Source organism: Tasmannia lanceolata, unplaced genomic scaffold (genome assembly GCF_043159265.1).
Source record: "Tasmannia lanceolata isolate RefF3 unplaced genomic scaffold, GAP_Taslan_0.1 ptg000008l, whole genome shotgun sequence".
NCBI lineage: Eukaryota > Viridiplantae > Streptophyta > Magnoliopsida > Canellales > Winteraceae > Tasmannia > Tasmannia lanceolata.
In genome coordinates, this window is record NW_027518685.1 from 6,868,962 (window position 1) to 6,894,235 (window position 25,274).

General features: G+C 38.2%; 1 protein-coding gene across 2 annotated transcripts; it reads right to left on the reverse strand.

The window, feature by feature from the left end:
• Positions 1-8,235: 8,235 nt before the first annotated feature.
• Positions 8,236-18,350, reverse strand: GLX1 (glyoxalase/bleomycin resistance protein/dioxygenase superfamily protein). Of its 2 annotated transcripts, none has more exons than XM_077387560.1 (9): positions 18,196-18,350; positions 16,197-16,344; positions 15,971-16,095; positions 15,671-15,735; positions 15,370-15,582; positions 12,421-12,468; positions 12,183-12,290; positions 11,945-12,097; positions 8,236-8,486 (listed from the first exon to the last, which is right to left on the reverse strand). In XM_077387560.1, exons 2-9 carry the CDS (start codon positions 16,313-16,315, stop codon positions 8,436-8,438), a joined length of 882 nt encoding a protein of 293 aa, XP_077243675.1. In that variant the 5' UTR covers positions 16,316-16,344; positions 18,196-18,350; the 3' UTR covers positions 8,236-8,435. The 2 variants fall into 2 exon arrangements, with proteins under 2 accessions (XP_077243675.1, XP_077243676.1); XM_077387561.1 differs by having other exon boundaries at positions 16,197-16,338; positions 18,196-18,331.
• Positions 18,351-25,274: the final 6,924 nt, after the last annotated feature.

Here is a 25,274-nt window from a genome sequence, read left to right on the forward strand (position 1 = left end):
ATCCTTTAGACGTTGAGAAAGACCAAGATTTCATCAAGAAAAATAGCTTTGCAAAGAAACCACCTGCGATCGAGTCATTTGTACCATCATGGAGCGACAGATTGTGGGATTGCCCATCTAGATGCCATAAGGTGGATGCTATTGTACAAAAATCTCACCATTTGGTAAATCCTAACTGTTGATGTTCGACTGATAGATGGTAAACAGGTGGACCATGGAGCAAAATCCACCCCCCCATGGACGATACTAACTCTCCAATTTGTTGAAGCTTCCTTGATGAATTCAGGGTGTTGTTTTTTTCTTCTTCTCCAACTTGTGAAAGCCTCCTTGATGAATATAGTATATTGCTTCTTCTTTTTTTAATTTCCTTATCGTCCATTTAGGCCCTATTTGGATTGCAAGAAAAAATACAGTTACGTTTAGAAGGATGTCAGTACAAATTGAAGTTCCCTCTAAAATTTGAACAGTGGTTCAAGCTATGTTTTTCATTTGTAGTAAAACTATGGAAATGCAAGAAATTGGGCAATGATAAATCCGCACCTCCTGTAGGATAATTCACACCACTGTAACGTGTTTTTGACGTCAATTCACGTTAAAGGGGTGCGAATTATCCTCCAGGGGGTGCGAATTTATCATCACACAAGAAATTTTGGAAAGATTTTCTTTTTAATACTTTACTAGGAAATTCCTGCAATCCAACTGGGCATCATTGGCCTCAAATTGGATAAATAGATTCTCCTAGCCCCTCAACTACAAAGAAATCTCACACACAAGACTAGAAAATACAAAAATCTGTGGAAAAAAGAGGCTCGACCCCATTCTGGTAGCTCAGTTGGCAAGATATGTGGGTACTGTTAACAAATTAAGAGTGCTTTTCCCCTCTTTGGGCTAAGATCTGGACGTTTGGGATCCTAAGGACCTTTCCAGTGGTTCTGTGGACTTCATTAGATGGATTAAACAAGGTGTAGAACTTAAAAGCCTTAACCCAGTAGTAGTAGTAGTAGTAATACCAGAGAAACTACACTATCCAAAACTAAGTTGAAATATCCTAAGCACATAAGCTCACATGGATTTTGTTGAGCAAGGTACATGGGTTTAGGGTGATTACTGCATATTATCAAAGACACAAAAAATATTATTAGATCATTTGAAAAGGGAAAGGAAACTAAAGGTCAAATGCAATAACTAGTACACAATAAATAATGAAAGAGAAATATTTATTCAAAATTTTTTTTACAAGGGCAATAATTTTTTGATTTTTTAAGGATTTGTAGATGGTAGATCTCTTGATATAAAAAGAAATACCTTCCATTGTTTTCATCCAGTTTCAACTCAGGGCTTATACAAAAGAGCATGCACAGAAACTTACCAACAACCATTAAAAAAAAAACAACTTACCAACAAAACTAATTACCTAGTTCTATTCCAATTTAACTTCCTCTAGATGATCAACCATTCTAGTTGTAAATCAATTGCACAGGACTCTTTTTAAATCCAGATGCTATCGACATATTTCTTAGACATGTGAAAATCAATTGAACAGGATTCTGTTTCCATAGAGTAGAACAAGCAACTGTGACTGTGAGTGAAATCACGGTGATAAGCGGGAAAATATATCTTGTTCTCCATCCCGCTTTTCATTGGAGTCTTCCTCGGCTGACAAATAGAGTTCGATTTCTCTAGTCTTTGGCAGCCACCCAGCGAATCTCACGACGGTGAAGCAGAAAAACATGAATTGAACCTTTGATATCATATGTGAATACTAATAATAGCTCTCCATTAGACTTTACCATATAGTTTTCACCTATAAAATTTTCAGAGGCCTTTGATTTGACCCCTTTAGGTTTGTCAAGAACCATCCAATTGGACTTGCTAGGATAAAAAACCCCTAACTTACCATCCAATGTCCAATAGAAAAGCCCATCATGATAAACAGAGTGGCTATTACCTACTAAGAAAGGCAAATGATTTTGGCATTCTATTTTAGTCCAATTTTCGTCACCGTGATGATAGATGTAGATAATGACAAGAGAGGAATCAGCGTTACCAATGCAGAAAACAATGAAGTCTGGAGACATGGGTTGAGAGGAGAATGAGATGTTGAAAGGCTCATGTTCTGTAAAAGGATGATTGATGTTCTTCCAATCCGGAAGATTGATCTTTTCATTTGTAAAGGGATTACATAAGAAAAAGGAAAAATCAGGATTAGCTAGCAGCAACAAGCCATCCTTGGAGAAATGAAATGTAGTATCCTTTAGGTGGGAGATGGCATAGTCATAAATCTTGTAACACGATGGATCGAAGAACTTGCACAAACCATCTTGTTTGTGAGTGAACAAGAGCAGTGGTCTGCCAGATAAACGTACTAGAGGGTTGATCAATCTCCAACTCTTACAAATGCCACTGAAATGGATGTGATCTCTACTCAGAAATAAAAGTGATCTGATCAACTCTATAATGTCTTCTCGAAGCTCTGACCAGTTTCTCTCTTGCACATCCATCTTCTCCATCTCTTTTCTAGCGATGGTGGGGGTGAGGATGGAGGTTCCTTGCTTAGTTTCCTTACTGTTTGCATTTTCTTCCTCTGTGCTTTCTTGTTCACTGTGGCTGGATGGGACCTTCAAGCACAGAGAAGACTAGATTAGATTAGATTGCCCTATTACTTTACAAACATCTATAAAAAAAAAAAAAAAAAAAAGGGCGGCCCAGTGCATGACGCTCCCGCCATTGCGGGGTCTGGGGAGGGCTAGATGTACGCAGCTTTACCCATGTATTGGAGAGAGGCTATTTCCGTGACTCGAACCTGTGACCTCTAGGTCACAATGGAGCAACCTTACCATTGTGCCAAGGCTCGCCCTTATTTTACCAACATCTATACTAACTAAAATTCTCATCCTTTTATAAAGAACTCTATTATAAAACTACAATGACAATATTAGCAAAATTAACTATTAGCACAATATCTCAAGCAGCAATAAGTTTTTTGACTTCCATATCCAAAAGAGATGGCTGGTGCTACCCAAAAATGAGGGCCACGAAGAGCAACGTCAACTTTGTTGTGACAAGACAAATCGAGGGAGATACTTCTGTCCTCCAAGTCGAATGTGTAAAAGGCTTTATAGCTGAAGTAGAAGTAGATAACATCTCCCTTAAGTCCCCCTGGTTGTATGGTTGTCGTGTAAGAACAATAACCAATAGGACCTAAGAAGAAGATACGATCAGCACCGATGCTTTCCACCTTCACCCGCTTCATTGTAGAAAAATCCATCCAAAAAACTATTAAGTTGTGGAAGGTAAATCTAGGAGTAGGGAAAACTACAATAACTGCAACCTTATTTCCACTAGTATAGGCATAGAACTTTCCTTTGCAGCTGACTATATGGAAGATAAGGTGCTCTTCTTCAACATCATGTTTACTCCATGTGGTATCTCCTGGCCGAAAAAAAACAGAAAGGATGGACTATCATGGCTACAAAGAAAGACCACGTAGTTGGGATCAGTTGGAGGCAATGGGAGACGACAAGGGAATCGGTGACCATCACAGGTTTCCTGTGCTGGTGCAGGTATCTAGCTTGATTGTGTCCATGGAGATAGGCTCTAGAAGAAGTAAAAGGTCTTCGGACTTTACCCAAATCACCAACCATCCATGAGAGCTGTGCAATATCTTATTCATATAAATTTCTGATATGTTTCTTCGAGCAAATCTACCTTTAGAAATGCTGAAGAATGTTTGATTTCCTTCATGCTGAAAGACAAGCCAAGGAGGGAAGCACCCAGATTTATCTAAATCCATGATTGATTTCCACGTTTGAGATAAAGAGCCAAGGGGAGAGAGATTGCTGGGCCTCCTACAAGAAGAAGACGGGTTCTATATGAAGTTAGAATCCTTTTTTATGGAAACCAACTATACTTTGGAAAAGGATCAGTTAAATATCCATTCGAGTAAAGGGAGATTTTATATGGTGTAAGCCCTTATAGTCCCGTATTTTTCAAAAAGTGCTGTACGGACCACATCATAGGATGATCCAAACCGTCCATGACCAACTATACTTGGGAAACCAATAAATACCCAATCTAAAAATATGGTTCAAAACCATACAAAGTTAAAGTCCTTTTTTGAAAACCTACTATAGGTAGAAAACCAATAAACCCCAATCTCAGAAAACTACTTAGTTAAATATTGCCTTCCTTCTTTGAAAAGAGAAAAACCATACAAAGGGAATTTTGTGGAAAAACCAATCTCAGAATATGTCTAAAATTTCCTACCTTTTTTACACATGGAAAAAAGATAACATGATCCAACCCTATTCAATTGCTATTTAGGGGGGCCTTCAATTTATGAGGATATCCCTCTAAATTAACCATAATCACATAATTTCCCTATAAATCATGAAAAGAAAAGAAAAATCCAAGAAAATGCTTTCCGTCATAAATGTTTTTCTAAGAATACTGTTAAAGTCGAATATCGCCTTTCTTCAAAAGAGAAAAACCCTAAACTTTAGAATAGCCAATGTTTAGGGGCTATAGCTTCTCACGAAACTCATTTAGTAAAGACATGTTTTTTTGGGAAGTGATATATCCGCCCCCTTTTGATTACTTGGTACACCCAGCAGCAGTGTATCAGTGACTGCAGAGAGGCTGATGTACTTCACGTCAGAAAGATTCGAAGGTTCCGATTGCCACGTACACTGCTGCTGGGTGTCCCAAGTAGTTAGGAGGGGCAGATATATCACTTCCCTTTTTTTGGATCCCAGGTAGAGACGTACACTTATAATCAAGTATAATAAAGACTGTTGATATTGTAAAGCATGATGAGGCCACTCACATGGTCTTGTGGCCATGCTGAATGCAGGGGCGGAGCCAGGAATTTACACTTGGGGGGCCAAACTAATTTACACTTGCCCTCATTGGTCATTGGGGGGCCATGGCCCCCTCATGCTCTATGTGCCTCCGCCCCTGGCTGAATGGGCATCCAATGCTTAAAGTACAGACCAGCACAAATCAACTGTTTACTTTTATTATTGGTTGTAAAGTTGGAGTGTCATTCTCTTGAAGATCCAAGTCATGTCATTCATTTGTTGAGCCCTGCAATCGACGGTCTAGATATTAAATATTGCCTCCCTGAAATAGCCCTAATCGTTTGATTTGAGGAGAAATTATTCGGTGTTCTCTCCAAATGTTAGGAAGTCAAATTGGAGTTTTTATACAGACTCTCCAAAGGTTAAGGTAGGGGTGCAACTCGGGCGGGCTCAACCCGAACCCAGTGGGTTCAACTACTGGGTTCAACCCGGAAAAAGTCGGGTTGGGTTGAGTTCAAGTCGGGTTCAGATTTGGGTTGGGTTTTCTCAACCCGGGTTGAGTTTGGGTCGAGTTCAGGTTGATGGCTTGGGCAACCCGACCCGAGTTCAACCCGAAATTTTTAATATTTTTTTAGTTTTTAAGCTTAAAATCCCAGGTTGGGTCGGGTCGGGTTCGGGTTGGCAAAAAGGGCTGCTCAGGTCGGGTCGAACCTCGTCGGGTTGGAACTCGGGTCCGGTTCGGGTTGAATGAATGGTTGCTCGGGTCGGGTTCGGGTCGACCGGCCCGAGTTGCACCCCTAGTTCAGGGTGGCACTTATGTTGTAACGGTAACCAATCCCATTACCTGTAGTTACTTGGCTACACTGTAATTTCTTGTCAAATTTACCCAATTGTCCCTGTCTATATTTTTTCCCATACTTCTTAGGAGAAATATATAGGGTAGAGCAGAATGGTCATATTTGTCTGTAATATATCTAGGGAAGTGATATTTAAGCCCCTTTTCATTACCAGGGACACCCAGCTACACTGTATCTATTAGGGGTGAGCATTCGGTTTAAACCGAACCAAATTAACCGAATTGAGCAAACCGAAATTTTTTCAGTTACTTAAATTTCTTAACCAAAACCGAACCAATTTGGTGATGAACCGAACCGATTTGGTGATTACGGTTGTTCGGTTCAAACCGAATAGTGAGTTCTAACAGAGTCCAAACTTTTTTAAAAAATAAGGAAGAAGAAGAATAACCTATGAATAAGCGGATAAACTCTTCAGGTTGAGTAGCTTCTTTCGTGAGATTGCTATGTACCGACCTCCTTTTTCCCGGCCGGTGCTTGAAAAAAGGAAAAAGCGACGAGTTTGAAACTGCGACGGTTATTGCCATTTCTATGCCGGATTTCTTCAGAGCTCCGGCATTAGTAAGGACAACATTATGTTTCGTCATCTAATAAAAACCAAAAACCCAGTTTGATTTTACTCCAATGCTTGATAAAAATCAATAGGATAGAGCTTATATATGAGAAAAAATAATACCTTTCTTTACTCTGTTTGTTGAAGTTTCAATTGAAAAGAAAAAAACCCTGCACTTTCTAAGAAAAAACAGTTGGAAAATGGAGAAGAGAAGAAAGCTCTGGGCTTCTTCTTCTTCGTCGTCTTGGGTTAAGAAAACTAGGGTTATTATGAAATATTCTCAATTCACCCATTTTACTCGGGACACCCCCTAAGAGCCACCACTTTGAATATCATACTCACCCCTTGATAGCCACCACTTTTGAATATTATATTCACCCCCGACAGCCACCATTACTAATGACTACTCTTTCATTATTTTTTATTCTAGTGGACCTAGTGGTGGCACTTTGAAAGTTTGAATATCATATTCATTATTCACCCCTGACAGCCACCACTTTGAATATCATATTCACGCCACCATTATTAACGCCTATTCTTTTAGCCTTTTTTATTCTAGTGGACAATCCTCCCCATTCGGTTTTTCGGCTCTAACCGAATTATTTTATAAAAAACCGACACCGAAACCGAAAACCGAGATTTAATAGAAATAGGAACCGAAACCGAACCGAAATATCATTAAACCGAGCCGAAATAACAGACTGAATTCGGTTCGGTCGGTTATTTCGGTTTTAACCGATTAATGCACACCCCTAGTATCTATGACTGAAAAGGTGCTGATGTACTTCACATCTGAAGGAATGAAGTGACCTGATTGCAACGTACAATACAGCTGGGTGTCCCAAGTGATGAAAAAGGGGCGCATTTATCATTCCCCTATATCTATCCTAAATAATTTCTTATTTAACTCTAATCACCCATGCATCTCTTTGTCTCTAAAGCTTGCTTACCTACCAGCATTTTCATTGAAAGCTACCTATAATCCTTCCTCTTCTTTTAAAAGGAATTCAAGATTTTTATCGTTTACATCATCATTTTTTTTCTTCTTTTCATGATTTACAGGGAAATTATATTAAGTGGATTTCATCAAATTACAACTATGCCTTTCTCAAGCCTAAAATTTATATTTCATATACTATGGCATTGTGAAATTTTAGTCTACCGCGTTAAGTATTTAAAATGAAATAGTCGCATTTTTCAATCCACCATGTAAAATCTCATGATATTAGAATGTTATATCTCCAAGTCCAATCGAGTAGCCACAGGTTACTTAAACCTACCTAATCAAAACTACCTACTTAACAAACAAAACAACAAAAGCTAATATATAAAAAAATTAATTTTGTGACTAGAGATACCTCTTACTTATCTGAAATACTAAGCATTTATATTTGTTTATCTTGATGGAGAAGGTGGGACCCACACCCAAATAATGAGGTAAAATAGTGGGCCCCATCCTATGCATGAATTTGGGTGGAGATGTTGGCCCACTCATGGTTTTCAAATAGAGGGGCCCACCCATGCTATGCATTAGGAAGATTTTTCTTTTCATATTTTGCTAGGAAATCAATTGTTTGAATCATTGTGCATATGACCCCCACTTGGTACTTTTGCCAGCTCATGTGAGCATCCATGTTATAAGAAACTTAGAAACCCATAAGAAAATGTGTAAACCAATTCCCCTCCACTCTGTTCACTTCTCGACGGTGAACAGAGTCTAACCAACATTTCCAACTACCAGTCTACAATGCCGAGGAAACCAGGTTCAGATGCCTACGAAGAATTCTCACAACCAAGACTAGAAAATACAAAACTGCCAAAAAAGAGAGAGGCTCAGACCCCCTTCTAGTGTAGCTCAGTTGGCAAAATATGTGGGTTCTGTTAACAAATTAAGAGTGCTTTCCCCTTCTTTTTGCGTTTTATTTCTTCGACCCATATCTTCCTTGTCATTGGGCTAAGATCTGGACGCTTGGTATATCCCAAGGTCATTCCAGTTCTGTGGACTTCATTAGATAGATTTAGCAAGGAGTAGAACTTAAAGCCTTCACCTGATAGGATTATTGATAATGGATACAAATGAGTTCTCTATGTAAATAGAGTAATATCAACATACCCATGAATATGTTCTACAGTAGCAGCAGCATCAACAAGAGCTAGTAGTAGTAGTAAGAGTAATGAGCTCATTAGCACAGAACCCTATTGCAAGCTCCTTCTTTTTTCTTCTAGCAATCACTCAGTCTTGTGCAGCTCCCTCAGGAAATCCGTGTTGTCCACCATAACCTGAGAGTAAACAAAAAACATAACAGGTAAAGGCAAATAGCACTCTAGATATGTGCACTTCTGCTTATATAACAAATGAATAATCTTATTCCAGAATTTAAGTAGACATCACAGTTTGAGAACCATAGAAACTACACCATTGAAACCTAAGTTAATATATCTCCCATTACATTGCATAGTGGGAGAACCTTTTCCCATCCACCATTAAATTTACAATGCATATTAGCCCAACTTTTTACCTCTCTCTCTCTTTTGAATGGTATGCCAAACTTTCATCTTTTCACAGGAAGGTTAACCAGTTAAATACATGCTCCGTAATTGAACAGTCTTCCTAGATATTAAAATAGAATAAAAACCTTACTACTAGCGGGATTTATAAGTTGAGGCACCTAAGCACGTAAGCTCCCATGGATTTTTGGAGTAATCTACATGGGTTTGGGGGGGATTACCGCAAATTATAAGAAAACACAAAATATTATGAGATCATCTGAAATACCCAATCAGCTGATATATTCTAGAATCTAGATACAAGACTAGGAGAAATTCAATGAAGAGCTAATGAGAGTGTCTTGTTTCAAACATCTAAATAAAAAACTCCGCAGCAAAAGCTCCATGTTCGCTTTTGGGCCGCACCATGGGCACGGCACATGTTGTGGTGAGCAGGGCCATTTCACTGGTGAGCCATCATGAGACCACTTGGTTCTGAAGGTCCCACAATGAAGGATATATTAACCTTTTGACCATGGCCAACAAATGGTAGCAATCCAAATTTTAGGGGAAAACCTTTAAAAAACTCCCTTCTTGATTTGAGGGGTTAGGATCCCCATGTAATCATCCATTCTGCTTGGGATTGAGAGCCATGGCCACCATATATGACAATGACGCCTATCACCAAGCAGTATGGTTCAAGAAGTGCATTCCAGATCACGAATTAAGAGAACTCTTTAGTTTTTTTTTTGGATGGCATAGGGTATCGCCACTCCATTTTAGGGCAGGACTAATCCTTATGGATGCACGCAATCACTCGTAAACCATGTGCATCAGGTAACTCCGAGGGGACTCGAACTCGGGTCTATGGGGAGCAAACCCACAACGCTAGCCAACATGCCAACCCCGTCCGGGTTAAGGATAACTCAAGAGTTTTATCAATATTGGAAACGTGGAAAAGGAATTTAGTATCAAAGGGGGGGAGATTAACTCTTGTTAAGGCGGTATTGGCTAATATCCCCATCTATTTCCTTTCATTATTTAAGTGTCCCATGAGTGTGGTCTTAAGGATTGAACAAATTCAACGAAGATTTCTATGGGGATCTGGGGAAAAGAAAGGAATTTCGTTGGTGAAATGGGAGAAAGTATGTCTTCCCTTCAAGAATGGAGGGTTGGGTATTAGAAGAGTAAGAGAATTTAACCATGCCCTCTTGGGCAAGTGGCTATGGAGATTTTGAGTCGAAGAATCTTCATTATGGGTTAAAGTGATAGGGAGCAAGTATGGTTTCTCGGCAGGAAATTGGGGATCAGAGGATTTGTACCGTAAAAAATCTTTAACTGTGTGGAGGGATATCAAAAGGCTGTCTCACTCTTTCGAAGGTGGCATTAGATATAAAGTATATTCTGGGGATCGGATCAGATTTTGGGTTGGTGTGTGGTGTTCGAGCGAGCCTCTCATGGGCCTGTTCCCTAATTTATTTGTGGTGGCCTCTCATAAGGAGGCTTTAGTAAGTGAATGTTTCGAACGAGTCGGCCTCAAGGTGTCATGGTTTCCGAGGTTTAGAAGGAATTTCTTTGATAGAGAACTGAACTCATTGGCTCAACTCCTGAAGTTGCTTGAGGGGTGTTACATAAAAAGATCAGGGTCAGATAAAAGAGTATGGATTCGGGATTCATTAGGCTCCTTCTCTATTAAATCTTTCTACCGTCATCTAGTGCCCTACGGTGTAACCTCCATTTCAGCAAAGGTATGGAATTTTCATTGTCCTCCAAGGGTTAGTATCTTTGGTTGGGCGGTGAGCCTTGGCCGGATCCAGACTACTGATTTTTCATGGAGGCGGGGCATGTCGCTAGTGGACCATTGTCCCTTGTGTTTGGAGGATGGGGAATCTATTAATCATCTCTTCATTCATTGCAAGTTTGCTAGAGAAGTATGGGGTCTTATTCTTGTGCGGTTTGGGATTTTTTGGGTGTTTCCGCAATCAATTCAGGAGTTAATCTTTAATTGGGATCTAGTGCCATGGAAAAATAAAGAAAGGTGCTATGGAACATGCGTTTGCTAGCCACTTGGTGGGTTATTTGGAATGAGAGGAATTCCAGAGTTTTTGATGGGATGTCTAAAACTCCATACTAGATCTATATTAAAGTAATTTCTTTAATCATAGCATGGGCAAAATGCCTTCCTATGTTCAAATTTGTCTCGGCCTTCGATTTATGCGAGGGATGGCAAATAGTGTGCATGGAAAAGGAAGTGCAATCTAAGATTACTCAGCGATGGGAGCCTCCCCCGGTGGATTAACCCAAAGTCAATTTTGATGGATTGAGTTTGGGGAATCTGGGGCCGGCTGGTATTGGAGGTCTCTGCCGGGATTCTCATGGAGCGGTGGTGTGGTCCTTTTCTGGGCCTATTGCGGTATGCAATTCTAATGAGGCGGAGGTTAGGGCGATGTATATAGGTTTAAAAAGAATTGATAAAGATCTCTACAACAAGATCATAGTGGAGGGGGATTCTAAGAATGTGATCAGATGGTTGTCGGGTTCGGCGGCCCCTCCATGGAGGTTTTGGTCTTATTTTGAGGAGATTGTTGATTGAACATTCGGATCTTCTATTGTTTATAAGCATGTAAGGAGATCTGCTAATTCTGAAGCAGACTACCTAGCTAGGTTTGGGGTGCAGAGGGAGGAGTTGGTTTGGTTTGACTTCCTTGCTCCTTGATGTCTTGTTCTTTTATTTCTTTCTTGTTCCCTTGAGGTCCTTCTCGGCCTTCCTTTTCTATTAATATATTGCCATTTCAAAAAAAAAAAAAAATCAATAAATTAACATATATCTTTCAAAAAGGGACCAGAAAGATTATCTGCTCATAAAACTTTGAGCAATGCATAAAGCATCTCAAACATGTATTACTTTCCAATTTTCAAGACCAAAGTAACTAACTGGATACATTACATAATATAACATAAGCATTAATCAGTGTCAAATGCAGTAGGATGATGATTAATAAATATTTTTTCCATGTGAAGGAAGGACTCAGCACTTTATCAATAAATTATCATTATCTTCTAAAATAAAGGACCAGAAAGACTCTGATAAAAAAAAACGTCAAGCGTGGCATGAAGTATCCTAAAAATTTAATAGTTCCCAATTCACAAAACCAAAATATTTAATTGGATAAAACATAGGCATCACAGGTTCAAATGCAGTAGGGAGATAATTAATTAATGCATTTTCCATGTAAGGAAGAATGACTCACCACTTTCCATCCATCTGGGTCAAGGAAAGATGTAATTTTGGTGTTGATTCCGGGAATTTCACCCGCTGGTCGAGTTATTTTTCCTCCTAACTCTTCGATAACGACCTTAACGACCTCAGCAGTTTTATATACGTCTTCGGTACTAATAGCAATCTAGAAATAAATGTTACATGTATCAGGAAAATATTTACTTACAAAATGTGCCTAAACTTAATCAGTGGTAAAAATTATAACCAACCTGTGCATATGCATTTCCTTTGGTGTACTCAGTCACACCATAATTATATGTCAACTCCACAACAGTTGTCTCGTATTCATCAGCATATCCCATCATAGCTATAGTATACTGTATAGTTTGTGCAAAACAAAGAAGTGACTGAATGATTAGTGATAGATATACATCTGAGGGAAATAATTAATATGTTGCCAGACAATCAAACGACATATACTCATTAGGTATCGCATAAAAAACTTACCTTGTATGCAGGATTATCTATTGTCCTCAATAACTTCATTCCACAGGCCTGCATAGATGTAAAGGCACCAAGGTTACAAAACATCTAAAGATGTATAATAGATATCTATTGTGAATAATTGCTCTTCGGGTGGCAGATATGCATGGTGAATAAACTACTCGGAAAAAAATGAGATTTCCAACTTACATTCTGTACATAAATACACAAATTTAAGTTGAAATACCTGAGCTACTCAACAAAATTGATTAAACCACTGGTGGGGCACAACTTGCAATCTAAAGAGTACCCAAAAAAGAGTTGAAGCTAAAAGATTCAAGAACCTCAAGTTCTTGTGTGTATAGAACAGAACAGATTTGTTGGGAAGATAACAAAGAGAAACAAAAGAAGGGAAAAAATGAATTACAAAAGGGCGGAGATTGCCACAAAGAAATGATCTATTTACACCCTTGCTACTGTATTGGCTATGTCATAGTCTCTCTCTCTCTCTCTCTCTCTCTCTCTCTCTCTCTCTCTCTCTCTCTCTGAATGGCAATGTCATAGTCTCTCTAATAATATGAAAGAGGAGAAGTCTAATCAAGCAATAATGTCAGTATATTTCATCATATGTCTAACCATTCAAAAAATAAAATAAAATAAAATTCATCTTATGTCTGATGCCTCTAAGGTCCAACAGTTTTGATGGGTTGGCCAGCTAATCGCATTTGATGAGTCTCCCTCCATCAAAAACTTGCCTCTCATCTTCTTATCATCCAAGATACAAAAGTGAGTATATCAAGGAAAAGGAAAATACTTAGGTTAAGGAAGTATGTACTTGAAATGCTTAAAATCACAATACTTAGGTTACAAAAGCACCACTCTGTTTGGCCTACTTTTCCTTCTTCCTCTCACAAGTCTTTATAGCATGTGAAAAGGGTTAGCATTTTTATTTTAGGAATTTTTCAGTTTTTGTATGGCTTGCATAACCTATAAATATGAAAGGTCGATTGGCCTTTAAAACAGTTGAATATGAATGAAAAATGATGGTTTCTTATGTTGATTGAATGTGATGTCTTTTCAATAGTGTGATGCTTCATATCCTAAGGTATGATGCTTAAGAGAACCCTAGTGTGACTCCAGGTCAATTTTCTACCTCTAAACTTTTTTCTTTCCTTTCTTTCTTCTTTCTATATCTTCTCTCATCCAATATTCTTTATTTCAGTTCTTTAACTCTACATCCATGTGTTACTCATAAAAAAAAAACCCTTGCTTGTGCCTTCCCGGCATATGTCTGCACATTCTCAACTTGTGTCTGAGAGACTGCACCCCTCCAAACCTAAAACTTAGTAGAAATATTTTTTACACCTAATCACAGATAACGTCTTGTGTTTGAGGAAAGTGTTTCTGCGCTACAGTGCAGGGAGTTCCCTGCGCTGTAGTAGTTTATAACGCCTCCCATTGGTCGCTTGGCCCGCAAAGGTGGACCCACTAAACGAACCAATTGGAGGTGGTATAAACCACTTAAGCGCAGATAACGTCCCTGCGCAGCAGCGCAGGAACACTTTTCTCTATTTTAATATCCAAAACCCAAGTTTTCACCCGTACTCCCTAGTATAACATTCTAAACCTTCCCATCATACTTTGCAACTTCCCAGCTTATGTTTGCACCCCTCTAAACCAACACAAAACCGTATTTGAGAGCCACAATATTCCTCATAGGCATATTGTTATGTTTTGAGACCTTGTGAGATTTTGTAGATGGGATTAGAATACATTCTTTGTCTGGTTGCTAAAATTTCCTTACTGTGACTTTTTGATATTCTTGCTGTTCACATTCTTAAGTGTAGATTAGTTATATAATTAAATTTACTGATTAAGACTTAAAATCTTCGTTGTTTAATCATATTTTCATGTTCGAATGAAATGAGTTGTAGCTGTCCTGATTAATGATACTTTTTTTATTAATCTTTTCATATTCCTGGACGTATCATCACCCAAGTAGTTACGCAAGGAAAAGTGAGGTCCCGTGTTCTATTATACTAGAAATGCTTAAAAAAAGATTTACCTTGAAATGAGCTTATCTAGCTGCCCTTGGGAAAATTCAAATTTTCATTAAGTCAAAAACCACTACTAAAGTTTTGAAATGAGATGAACTCATGGTATAAGAATAAATTGGTTCAAATATTTCAATACTACAAACCTCAGTCAAAAGTAGTTTGTTTAAGCGTGCTTTCCTATTTCCTCTCCTTTCAGTCTACCCACTTTGTTGATTCCAAATTGGAATTGCGTTGATGAAAACAAGACCAACGATTAAAGAAAGAATAAAGAATGGCAATGAAGATTTGGGTGAAAATTGTGCCCCATTAGTGAATATTCAAAGAGTATGGGAAGTACCGTAAAACCAAATCTAGTGAACCAGACCTGCCCCAAGCAAACCAACTTGGATGTGTCTTGATGAACTTAATATGTTACCAAACTATAGTTCACAAATAACCAAGACTTTAGCTGTTACTATGAAAATTTAAGCATATGATATCCCCATAGAAGCAACTGCTACTTCTTTATGCGCTGCTTCAAGAAAATTCACAAACAAGTGCAAATGCATTGGCAGAAAATCAAACGATGAAGGATGTGCTGATAGTCTGTGTTTGAGAAGAAATGGGGATTACAACGCCCATTCAAGCGCTTGCGGGCATGAACAGCCCAATAAAAATGAATATTTGGTGCAGGAAGAAGAAAGCATTAACAATCATAGATGGTAACAATGAAGCCCAAAAGAATAGAGAAACAAATTCCAATAAGGTGAGTTAGGATGCATATAGACTATCACCATGTTGGTTGATTGTATGCTAATTTAGACACCTACAGTTGACAGTTGAAATCTAATGGAACGTACTATGTGTTCCATGAAAATCTCTATCTATAAATTTAATCAACACATAAATCAAAAGACATGAAACAAGATCTGGCTACCTTTTCGTAGAACTTAATAGAGCGCTCCAAATCACCCACGCGGAGCATAACTTGACACAGTGGTTCAGGTGTTGGACCCCTTTGGATCAGCTCAAACAAGTAGCCATCAGGATCCTGTACGAAAGCAATGACTGTTTTCCCTCCTTTTACAGGACCAGGTTCACGTGTGACCTTGCCACCCTTGGCCCGTACATCTTCAACCAATTTATAAACCTACAAGCCCATGCAGGTTGTTATTGTTAAGCTAGATCCCTTGTGGTGCAATCATAATTTCAAGTTTATATTACAAAATGATACACACATCTTCACTTGCGATCGCAAAATGCCCGAAGCCTGTCCCAATATCGTACTTATCCACTCCATAATCTGTGAATTACCAAAAATGTGAGGGCAATTAAATCTCTATTCAACCAAAAACCAATTAATATAGATCATCACACTATTAGGAAGAAGTGTTTCATGCAGTACTTATAAGTTGACCATGCCAAATATTCAAGTACACTACAAAAACTTCTAAAATACAACAAAATGCAACAAGAAATATAAATTACGAAGATACAAAAGAAATTTCCCAAGTGGTATAAGAAAGTTAGAAACATACTATATGTCAACTCTACCACAAAATGAGACTCTTCGGGTCCAAACCCAAGAAAAGCATTTGAATATTTCTCCTCTGGAATGTCTCTTTGCCTCAGTAGCTTCATCCCAAAGCATTCAGTGTAGAATCTGATAACATACTAATATACATGACTTTTCTGAAGAAAATTATCACCCCACGCATCCACACCTTAGGAAAAGACAAGGTGATTTCATAAAAGAAAGCATACTTTATTGTTCGATCCAGATCGCCAACCCGATAAACAGCATGGAGCATCCGACGCTTGTCTTTCTGGGCCCATTCCAACACATTTTCACCAGTAGGAACTGTTTCAGCTTCTGAAGCCATGCCTCAATTTGATCTGTTCTTCTCTGTTCCTATACACGTTATATAAATTTCAGTCATAGCAGTTTACCTCACAAATGACAAGAATATGAGAATATCTAATAAACACTAGACCTACTAGTATTGCATATGCTGTAACATGTAAGTGTAATTCAGGGAGGCCTACCAGAACAATTAGAACTCGAAATTTGACAAGCAAAACAGAATAAGAAAACACAGATTGATGATATCAATCACTGTGATCCAAAAACTTTCCAATAGCTCACTGCAAATTATAAGATATATTGATAGAAGATTTATGATAGGGTACTGCATGTTTCTTGGAAATAAATTGGTGCGCCGGAGTCGACACCCTTTTAACTTGGCCAAGTTTTGTCTGAGTTCGTTTTTTTCCCTACCAAGTCAATTAAAACTCCTATGACTCTCCCGATTCATGGTCATGTCAACTGAATACTGAACTGCACCATGCCAAGTCGAATAGAATTTGTTTTGCCCATGTTTTGTCCCACATCCTTGTTTTAAAACACTGCTTACAACTGAGGGACTAATCAATATAATTTAAAATTTCCTTTTTTAAAATTGGGAGGACTTTGATTTTTCACTAATATGCTAAACAAGGTGTGATTTATATCCCTGTTAATTCAGTCTTTCATAAAACATATTTCACTTCGTGCGCGAGAAGGTGTGCGGCCCAAAATTAGAAGTGAAAAGCAAGTGTTGGATTTGGTTGCAAAGGCCACTGGAAAAGACAGATTTAGATATCTTGCTGACAACTTGGGGATAAAAAAAGGGGAGTGATAAATCGACTCCCAAAGATGATAAATCGACTCCCCATGTGTCTTTCTCTCTCCTCTCTAACCCAGAGGAGAGAGAAAGACACATGGGTAGTCGATTTATCATTTTAGGGGGTCGATTTATCACTGCCCTAAAAAAATCTTCACTCTCCGACTTAGTAGTTAAGTAGTTGAGTGTTTTTCATCTTTATCAATTTTTGTGAACATAAAAGACAGATTAGGGTGATACTTTCACCCACTCGTGCGGTATTTGTTTTAAAATTGTAGTTAAGTAATTGAGTATTTTTCATCTTTATCAATTTTTGTGAACATAAGAGACAGATTTAGGTCATGGTATTTTCACCCACTCGTTGCGGTATTTTCCACACATCTGTGTATTTAGAATTGTTTTAGGGAATTGATACCCCCCCCCCCCCTAACGGAGAAAATCCCCCCTTTAACGGTTTCTGTGAGAATGGTTCACTGCTGCAGGATTATAACCTAGCATGGTCGTGGAAGAAAGGCAACGTTAAAGGGGGAGCGATTTTATCCGTCAGAGGGGTGGGCGGGGATATATCATTTCCCTTGTTTTATTGGTTAGTAAAATTCATTGAAAGCTGTATGAATCAAAGTGATATGCAAAATAAATTGATGGATGGAAATTAACAAAATATGTGGGTGGAAATACCGATTTTCCACAAGAAATTTCCAAAATTTCGTCTGAGACTCCTTAAAATTGGGTCTGACACTATGATTCTACAGATGCATCCTTCGTATTTCTTAAGAAGCGAAAATACAACAGTAACTCTAATCATTGCCAGGAAATCATCCACAAAATCAATCAGGACAAAGAAAGAGGTCTAGAATCTAAATTCCAAAAAAAAAACCCTAAATCCTTGTGAGGAAATCATCCAGAAAACCAATTACAAAAAATAAATCGCAATTGTAACAGGAATTGATTGAGAGAGGATAAAAATCTCTCTAGCTTGAATAGATTAGTCTGAATTTCAGAAGCTCTATATGCACAAATGCTGGTAAAGAAACAGAAAAGATGAGTTCTAAGATGAGAAAACTCTATTGAGAGATTCTACAGAGGAAGACAGAGATTACCGAGAAAAGTGGAGGAATAACAAAACCCTAGACGATGCTCGTCACTGTGGTGGAATAGGAAGCAGTCCGGTGCGCTTTTTTATATACGTGGCGAGGAGTGATCTCACAATTTTTTATTTTTTATTTTTGAAATTAATTTGTTTTTCGTAAAAAACGATAACAATACACCTTTGTAACGTGCAATGTGTAGAAATGATATTTCCACCTCTTTTCCAACATTTTCACACCCTATTGCTTGTCTTTTTCTAAAAGGAAATTTGGTCTACAGAATATCTGAAATAGTGAGATGGAACCCTTGAATTTCAAACTTGTCAAAGGCTTCCATTTTGCTTTTCCTGACAAGGTTTTTTACCGAAATACCCTTCCACCCTCAAAATATACGTTAAGCCATAAAAAATGGATAAAAAGTGTTCCCTTCTTTTCTACCAACAAGCTTTCCCCCCAATCCCCATTAACACCTGGAACAAAAAAAAGAGAAAAATGTGAGTTTTATTTTTGTCCTATTAGGGTTTGTACTTGTAACCCCTAATATCTCATTTAATGTGTTTGATAACTCTGTCTTTTTATAAGGGTGTATAAGAGTGTCTTAGGGTTTATAAGAGCTCATAAGTGTTATTAATGTTTGATGGCTCTACCATTGAGTTGAACCCTTGCTATGTATTTCATAACTGTCGTGATTAGGATTGTCCAAGGGTTTATAAGGGTTGATAAGTGTTATTAATGTTTGATGGCCCTACCATTGAGTTGAACCCTTGCTAGGTATTTCATAACTGCCGTGATTAGGGTTGACTAAGGGATTATCAAAAAAAAAAATCCCTTATTTTTTGGCTTTGATAATCCCATAGAAAACACCCATTTAGGTGCTGGAAACCACCTTTTAGTCCATGGCCCTATTTTCCAATCTATCTAATTGAAAACACCATAAATAAGCTCCATTAAGCCACAACTTTATAGCCACTTTTAGAGTCTTGAAGTTTATGTTAGAGAGTTTAGAACCCCTGTGTAAAATTATAGAAAAATGCCCGAATCAATGGTTTCTCTTCTTTTACACTATGATGGACATTTGAAGGATGATGTATCTTGGGACTATGTCGGGGGGAGGAAGACATTGTTATCGGTTTCCTGCCGAGTTAATTTTGATGAATTTCAAAGTGCAATCCAAAGAAAAATTGGTATAACAGAAATGAATGTTTTACTATCAATCAAATGTCGATACGTTGTTGATCCATATATAATCACTTTAATCGACGTTGATGATGATGATGATGTCCTTCAAAGAATGTTGAGGATGTTTGACAGAACCATGTTCAATTCTGTGATATATACATAACGAAAACCATAAGTGAGAACGGTATTAATTCATTGAATTCCTCAATGCTTCCCCTAAACAATGTTTGTATTAGTAGAACCTTTATTAATCCTAACATTCCATCTACTTCGATTCCCCTCCAAGAACGTGCACACGAACAGAAAAATGTCAAACTTCGCCCGCGTTTTAAAGTGGGCTTGCCAAAAGACTACGAAAGTGAATTTGTAAGTGAAGAGATCCTTGATACTAGTATAGGAGGTGGTCCAGGAGAACGCATCATAAGGTATTTTTGTTTATTGGTAATCTTTCAAGACTTCCACAATTCGAAGTATGAATTAATCATATGGATTGAGGCTGATTATATATTTTTGAACTATACAGGCCTCAATCTGACTTAAATGAAACATTGGCAAGTGGTTTGCATGCTAACCATGTTACCGGAGGTATAGATGAGTTACAAAATATTGGAGATCAACGCAGCATAAGGTATTTTTGTTCTTTGGTAATCTTTCAAGACTTCCATAGTTCAAATTATGAATTAATCATATGGATTGAGGCTAATTATATATTTACGAACTATACAGGTCTCTATTTGACTTAAATGAAACATTGGCAAGTGGTTTGCATGCTAACCATGTTACCGAAGGTACAGATGAGTTATAAAATGTTGGAGATCATGAAGTAGACGTCAATAATATTTTTGAAAATAATTTATGTGTAAGGGGTTTAGATTATGAAGAAGAAAGAAATGTTGATGATGATGATGATGAGGAGGAGGAGGAGGAGAAGGAAGTGGAGGACGAGGATGATCATCATGAAAACATCGTTGTTAGTCCAACCGCTCAGCCTATCAACGGAGGCTTTCCTATCAGGGAGGGTACTCCTATCAGAGGTGGTACTCAATCGGTTCTGAGTGACGGTAGTGGGCCAATGGAAGTGTATGGCATGTTTGTTGGAGCCCAAGAGATATAAGCCGATATATTAAAATTTGATCAGTTAACAGTTGGGGCAATGTTTATGACATGAGACACTTCAAGAAAGTTATTCGAGAATATGCTATTCTATAGAGATTCATCTTTAAGAAGGTAAAGTCATCACGCAAAAAGTACTCTATTCGATGCAAGGAAGATTGTTGCAAATGGCGTATAACGGGTGTGAATCATATGACTTTTGTGGTAGTAAAATCGTTTGTTGCAGACCATACGTGTCAACTAAAATAAAGGGCAATGATCACCCTCTCGTTACAGCAGCTTGGGTAGCTGAGACATGTTTACGTTTATTCGCTCGTCCAGAAAGTCTCTTGAAACTACAGATTCCATCGATTTGATAACTCGAACGTGTAGTTGTCGTGCCTTCCAAACATATGGACCTCCGTGCGAACATGCAATCGCAGCCATTAACATCACATAATTCGATCCGTACGATTACTTCTACGAATGTTTTGATGCAGAGATGTATCGGGACACATACGCTGAGTTTGTACACGCAACACTAGATTGGACACATTGGCATGAAAGTCCCGAACCGTTGATGACAATATTATCACCGCTTGCGAAGCGACCGCCTGGAAGGCCACGTACGAGAAGAACGGATCACGAGTTGAAAGGTGGATTACATTACAAGTGCACCCAATGACGACAACTTTGTCACAATAGAAGAAGTTACAAAGAACCTCCCGTCGTCGGACCGAACCTCGTCGAAACTGCTATTGGACCTTCTGCATTAATACTCACGAGGTCGGGCGTACTTTGTCAAGCTCCCTTCTTTGCGTAAGGGTGTGGGTTTTTTTGAGGAGAAGTTGTATATGATTTTTTTTTTATGTACTCATATACTCTTATGAATTTTTTTGTTATTTTGTAAACAATGGCGATATTCAGATACACTTATAATTTTTTTAGAGTAGAAGTCACCATATTTTTGAAAATGGTAACAGATCGATTGCTGAGGTATTAAAGTGGGTCCCACAGTTTGGCATAAGTCGGCATGATATGGTCAAGTAATAATAGTGGTCCCCTCCATCCCTGGTAATTTCTAAATTTTCATATGTGATACTCCCATTTCATCTTTTGGTTACCTCATTTTCATATGTGATACTCCCATTTTTCTTGACCCGGTAACCCCTTCCAGGCCCAACAGACATGAACTGAAAATTTTTCAGGTATGATAACCTCATTTCATCTCTTGGTCACCCCATTTTCATATGTGATACGCTCATTTTCCTTGACCTGGTAACCCCTTCTAGGTCCAACAAATAAGAACCAAAATTTTTCCAGGTGTGATACTCCCATTTTTCTTGACATGGTAACCCCTTACACGCCCAACAGACATGAACCGAAAATTTTTCAGGTGTGATAACTCCATTTCATCTCTTGGTCACCCCATTTTCATATGTGATACCCCAATTTTCCTTGACCTGGTAACCCCTTCCAGGCCCAACAGATAAGAACCGAAAATTTTCATTGTGTGATACTCTCATTTCATCTCTTGGTCACCCCATTTTTATATGTGATACTCCTATTTTCCTTGACATGGTAACCCCTTCCAGGCCCAACAGACATGAACCAAATTTTTTTCAGGTGTGATAACCCCATTTCATCTCTTGGTCACCCATTTTTGTATGTAATACCCCCATTTGCCTTGACCTGGTAACCCCTTTCAGGCTCAACAGACATGAACCGAAAATTTTCCAAGTGTGATAACCCAATTTCATCTCTTGGTCACCCGATTTTCATATGTGATACCCCATTTTCTTTGACCTCGTAATCCCCTCCAGGCCCAACAGACATCAACCGAAAATTTTCTAGGTGTGATAACCTTATTTCATCTCTTGGTTGCTATTTTCATATGTGATACCTCTATTTTCCTTGACCTGGTAACCTCTTCCAGGTAAAAGAAAACTGTAAGCCTGTAATATTTTTAAAATAAACAAAACCGCCTGAGGGGTATTTAGGTAAAAAAACATGTCAGAAAAAGTAAAATTGACCCATTTCACAAATTTGAAATGTGGGGGTACCGTTTCACTATTTCTGCTATTTTTTGGACCCTTTTGACCAAATTTCCTTCTAAAAATGATAGCATTTCTACTTTTCTAGTATCTACTCCTTCTGTCTGACATTCCGGGAAAAGGCAAAGAAAATGGAATGGAATTGCTAGAAAAAGGGGTGGGAATATCATTTACAATCACAAAAAGGCTACTGATATACACACTACTATATTTTGATAATGAGGCTGTGTCTTACCCTTTTTAATTGGTTTTTTTATACTTTTTAAATTGGCTAATGAGAGTTTTCTTTTTGTTTTTTGAAAGCTGTAATATCGTTTGAAAGCTGCTGTAAAACAAGGAGAGTTTGCCTCGTCATCAAAACACGGTCGTGTGGAAATTAGTGAGATATTGTCGTACAAAGCATCACGTGTTGTCCGCATCGATGGGCTAGGTAAGACGTGGAAGTGGTGTGTGGGCCCAAACTTTTAAAAAGCTATGGCCTGAAAAAAGAGTAATAATCTAGTTATAGTAGTAGCGCATGGCAGTATTAGACCAAGAGAATATATATATATAGAGGATACATCGGTGGGGCCACTTTTCAATGATCTAAACCGTCCATCTGTTGCCCCTACCATAGATTGTTCACGTCCAGAAAGTCTCCTCTTTAGATAATTTTAACCCTTGGATGAGGGTTTTGTAGATGGATAGTTATCAAATGAAAACCCTGCTGAAAAAAATCTTCATCAACCGAACACATTTATATTGTGTTTGGATTGCTAGAATCAAGAATCCGAATCGGCATCTTATTTTGATTCCCCCACCAATCACAAATAGATTCCAGCATTTTCCCCTTCGAATTCTGCTGGGTGCCAATTCTACGCCTTCATTCCTTTCTTTTCATGAACCAAACGTGGAATAGGGCTGAATCAAAATAAGATGCTAATTCGAGCGCCTGATTCCGGCAATAATGTCTTATGGGTTAGATCTAATTAATCTTTAAAAAACAAAAACCATCTATCTAAAATTCTACGTACCGGTTGCCATGGACCTCCTTTGCTTTGAGAATTGAGATGAAGCATCCGAGGTTCACTCTCACACTCTGCTTGAATTCCTGAGCTCTGGACATGTTCAAGAATGCCTATGCTGTCTCATCCCTTGCACCACCCTTAGGATGGTAGGGAACAACACTTTTTACTTTTTATGTGGATCTTATACTCTATAGGGTGTGTTTGGATTTGCAGGAACTAGATGTTGGAATTGGGATATGATTCAAATTCCATGCTATTCCAGCGTTTGGTTAAAAAAAGAATGGAATCGAGGAGCGAGATTGATACCGGGGTGGGATTAGAGGGGAGAAAAGTGTGGGAATCTGTTACCCGCTCCAATAGGTGGTATTCCGATTCCTCGCTTTCTGAGATGATTTTTTTTATTGAATTTTTGAATTAAAACTTTTATTTTATGTTTTTCTCGTTTCAATTTAAAGGGGGCAATTAGAATAGGAATTGGGATATGACATCCATTCCGATTCCTAATTCCGATAATCCAAGAATACACCGCTTTCCAAGAATAGCAAGTTTCTAAGCACAGTTTAGAAAATTTCCAATGATTTTCCAAAGCTAAATTAGCAAGCTGTGAAGGCTCTAATGGACTCAATGGTTTAGGATCATCCAATCAAAAAGTTTGATTGACGTTTGGTTGGACTTGTGGTCATCATTTGGATCAACAAATCCAATCAAAAGTCTAATAACCCCACCATCTTACCACTATACTGCAATTTATTTTATTAATTATAGATTGATTTTTTTAGAAGAGGGCTACTAGGAAGGAAAAACTATGCTAGGGAGGTCTATAACAATACCCCCTATCACATGTGTCCTACAGTCGTACTACACAAATAACAATTTTATTTTCGGGATTTGCTACCTAATTTCACAGAAAGTCCTTTTGCAGCTGACTTTTGCACGAGAGAACATAAACCTCATATGAATTAAATGAAGAGTGCTGCTATGGAAACCAAGAGAGGAACCGGGAGTTTAATCTAACAAATCCCCAATACCGCAAGGCATGGGAGGAGTAGTTTTGCCATTTTCATGGAGAAAAAAAGCCAAAAATCAAGGGAATGATTTCTGGTGTGTTAAGAGGCTATTTGTACTCTCAGTCCAACTCGGTTACCATGTAATTATTCTTAAATGAATACCAAAATGTGAGCCAGTGTGACTATTCTCTCATGCAAAAGTGAGCCACGAATTGGCTTTCCGAGAATTTGCCTAGCAAATCCTTTTATTTTCTAATAAGAATAATAGTATTTCTTTTTTCCCTTTTTTTTTTTTGATAAAAATGACAGTATACCTCGACATTGGCACACAAAGGTATGTGCCAATCCTAAAACTACTGTTTCTTGAAATCATTTTCCATTTGGAACAATATATATTTTTAATTAAGAGAGATGAATGCTTTTTTGTGGTTCCCAGCTTGAGATCTTTGATTTGATGACTGATGAACGGAAACCATAGGCTGGAGTTACCTCCCATTGCTTAGTAGAAACTAAAAAAGACCTCTCTTCCTTAATTTCGCTGTCATTTATCTTCTCCTTCATCAGTGGCTTTACTCCCTTCAATTTATATCCATGCTTGATGCTGTTGATGGAGAAGACACAACTAAAGAGAGTGAGGATAAAAAGTCTGAAAACTCAACAGCTTCAGAACATAGTACACGGAAGAGAGTGAGGATGAAAATTTTGAAAACTCCTTCAATATCTCAATAAAGGCTACCACAGACGGTTCCAAA

What these genes read in the sequence shown, in the direction of transcription:
- GLX1 (XM_077387560.1), bottom strand. Translation starts at nt 16,315, where the DNA reads ATGGCTTCAGAAGCTGAAACAGTTCCTACTGGTGAAAATGTGTTGGAA. An exon ending in GATCTGGATCGAACAATAAA is followed by an intron (nt 16,096 to 16,196) that starts GTATGCTTTCTT and finishes GTATGTTATCAG; the next exon opens with ATTCTACACTGAATGCTTTG. An exon ending in CTATTAAGTTCTACGAAAAG is followed by an intron (nt 12,469 to 15,369) that starts GTAGCCAGATCT and finishes ACATCTATGCAG; the next exon opens with GCCTGTGGAATGAAGTTATT.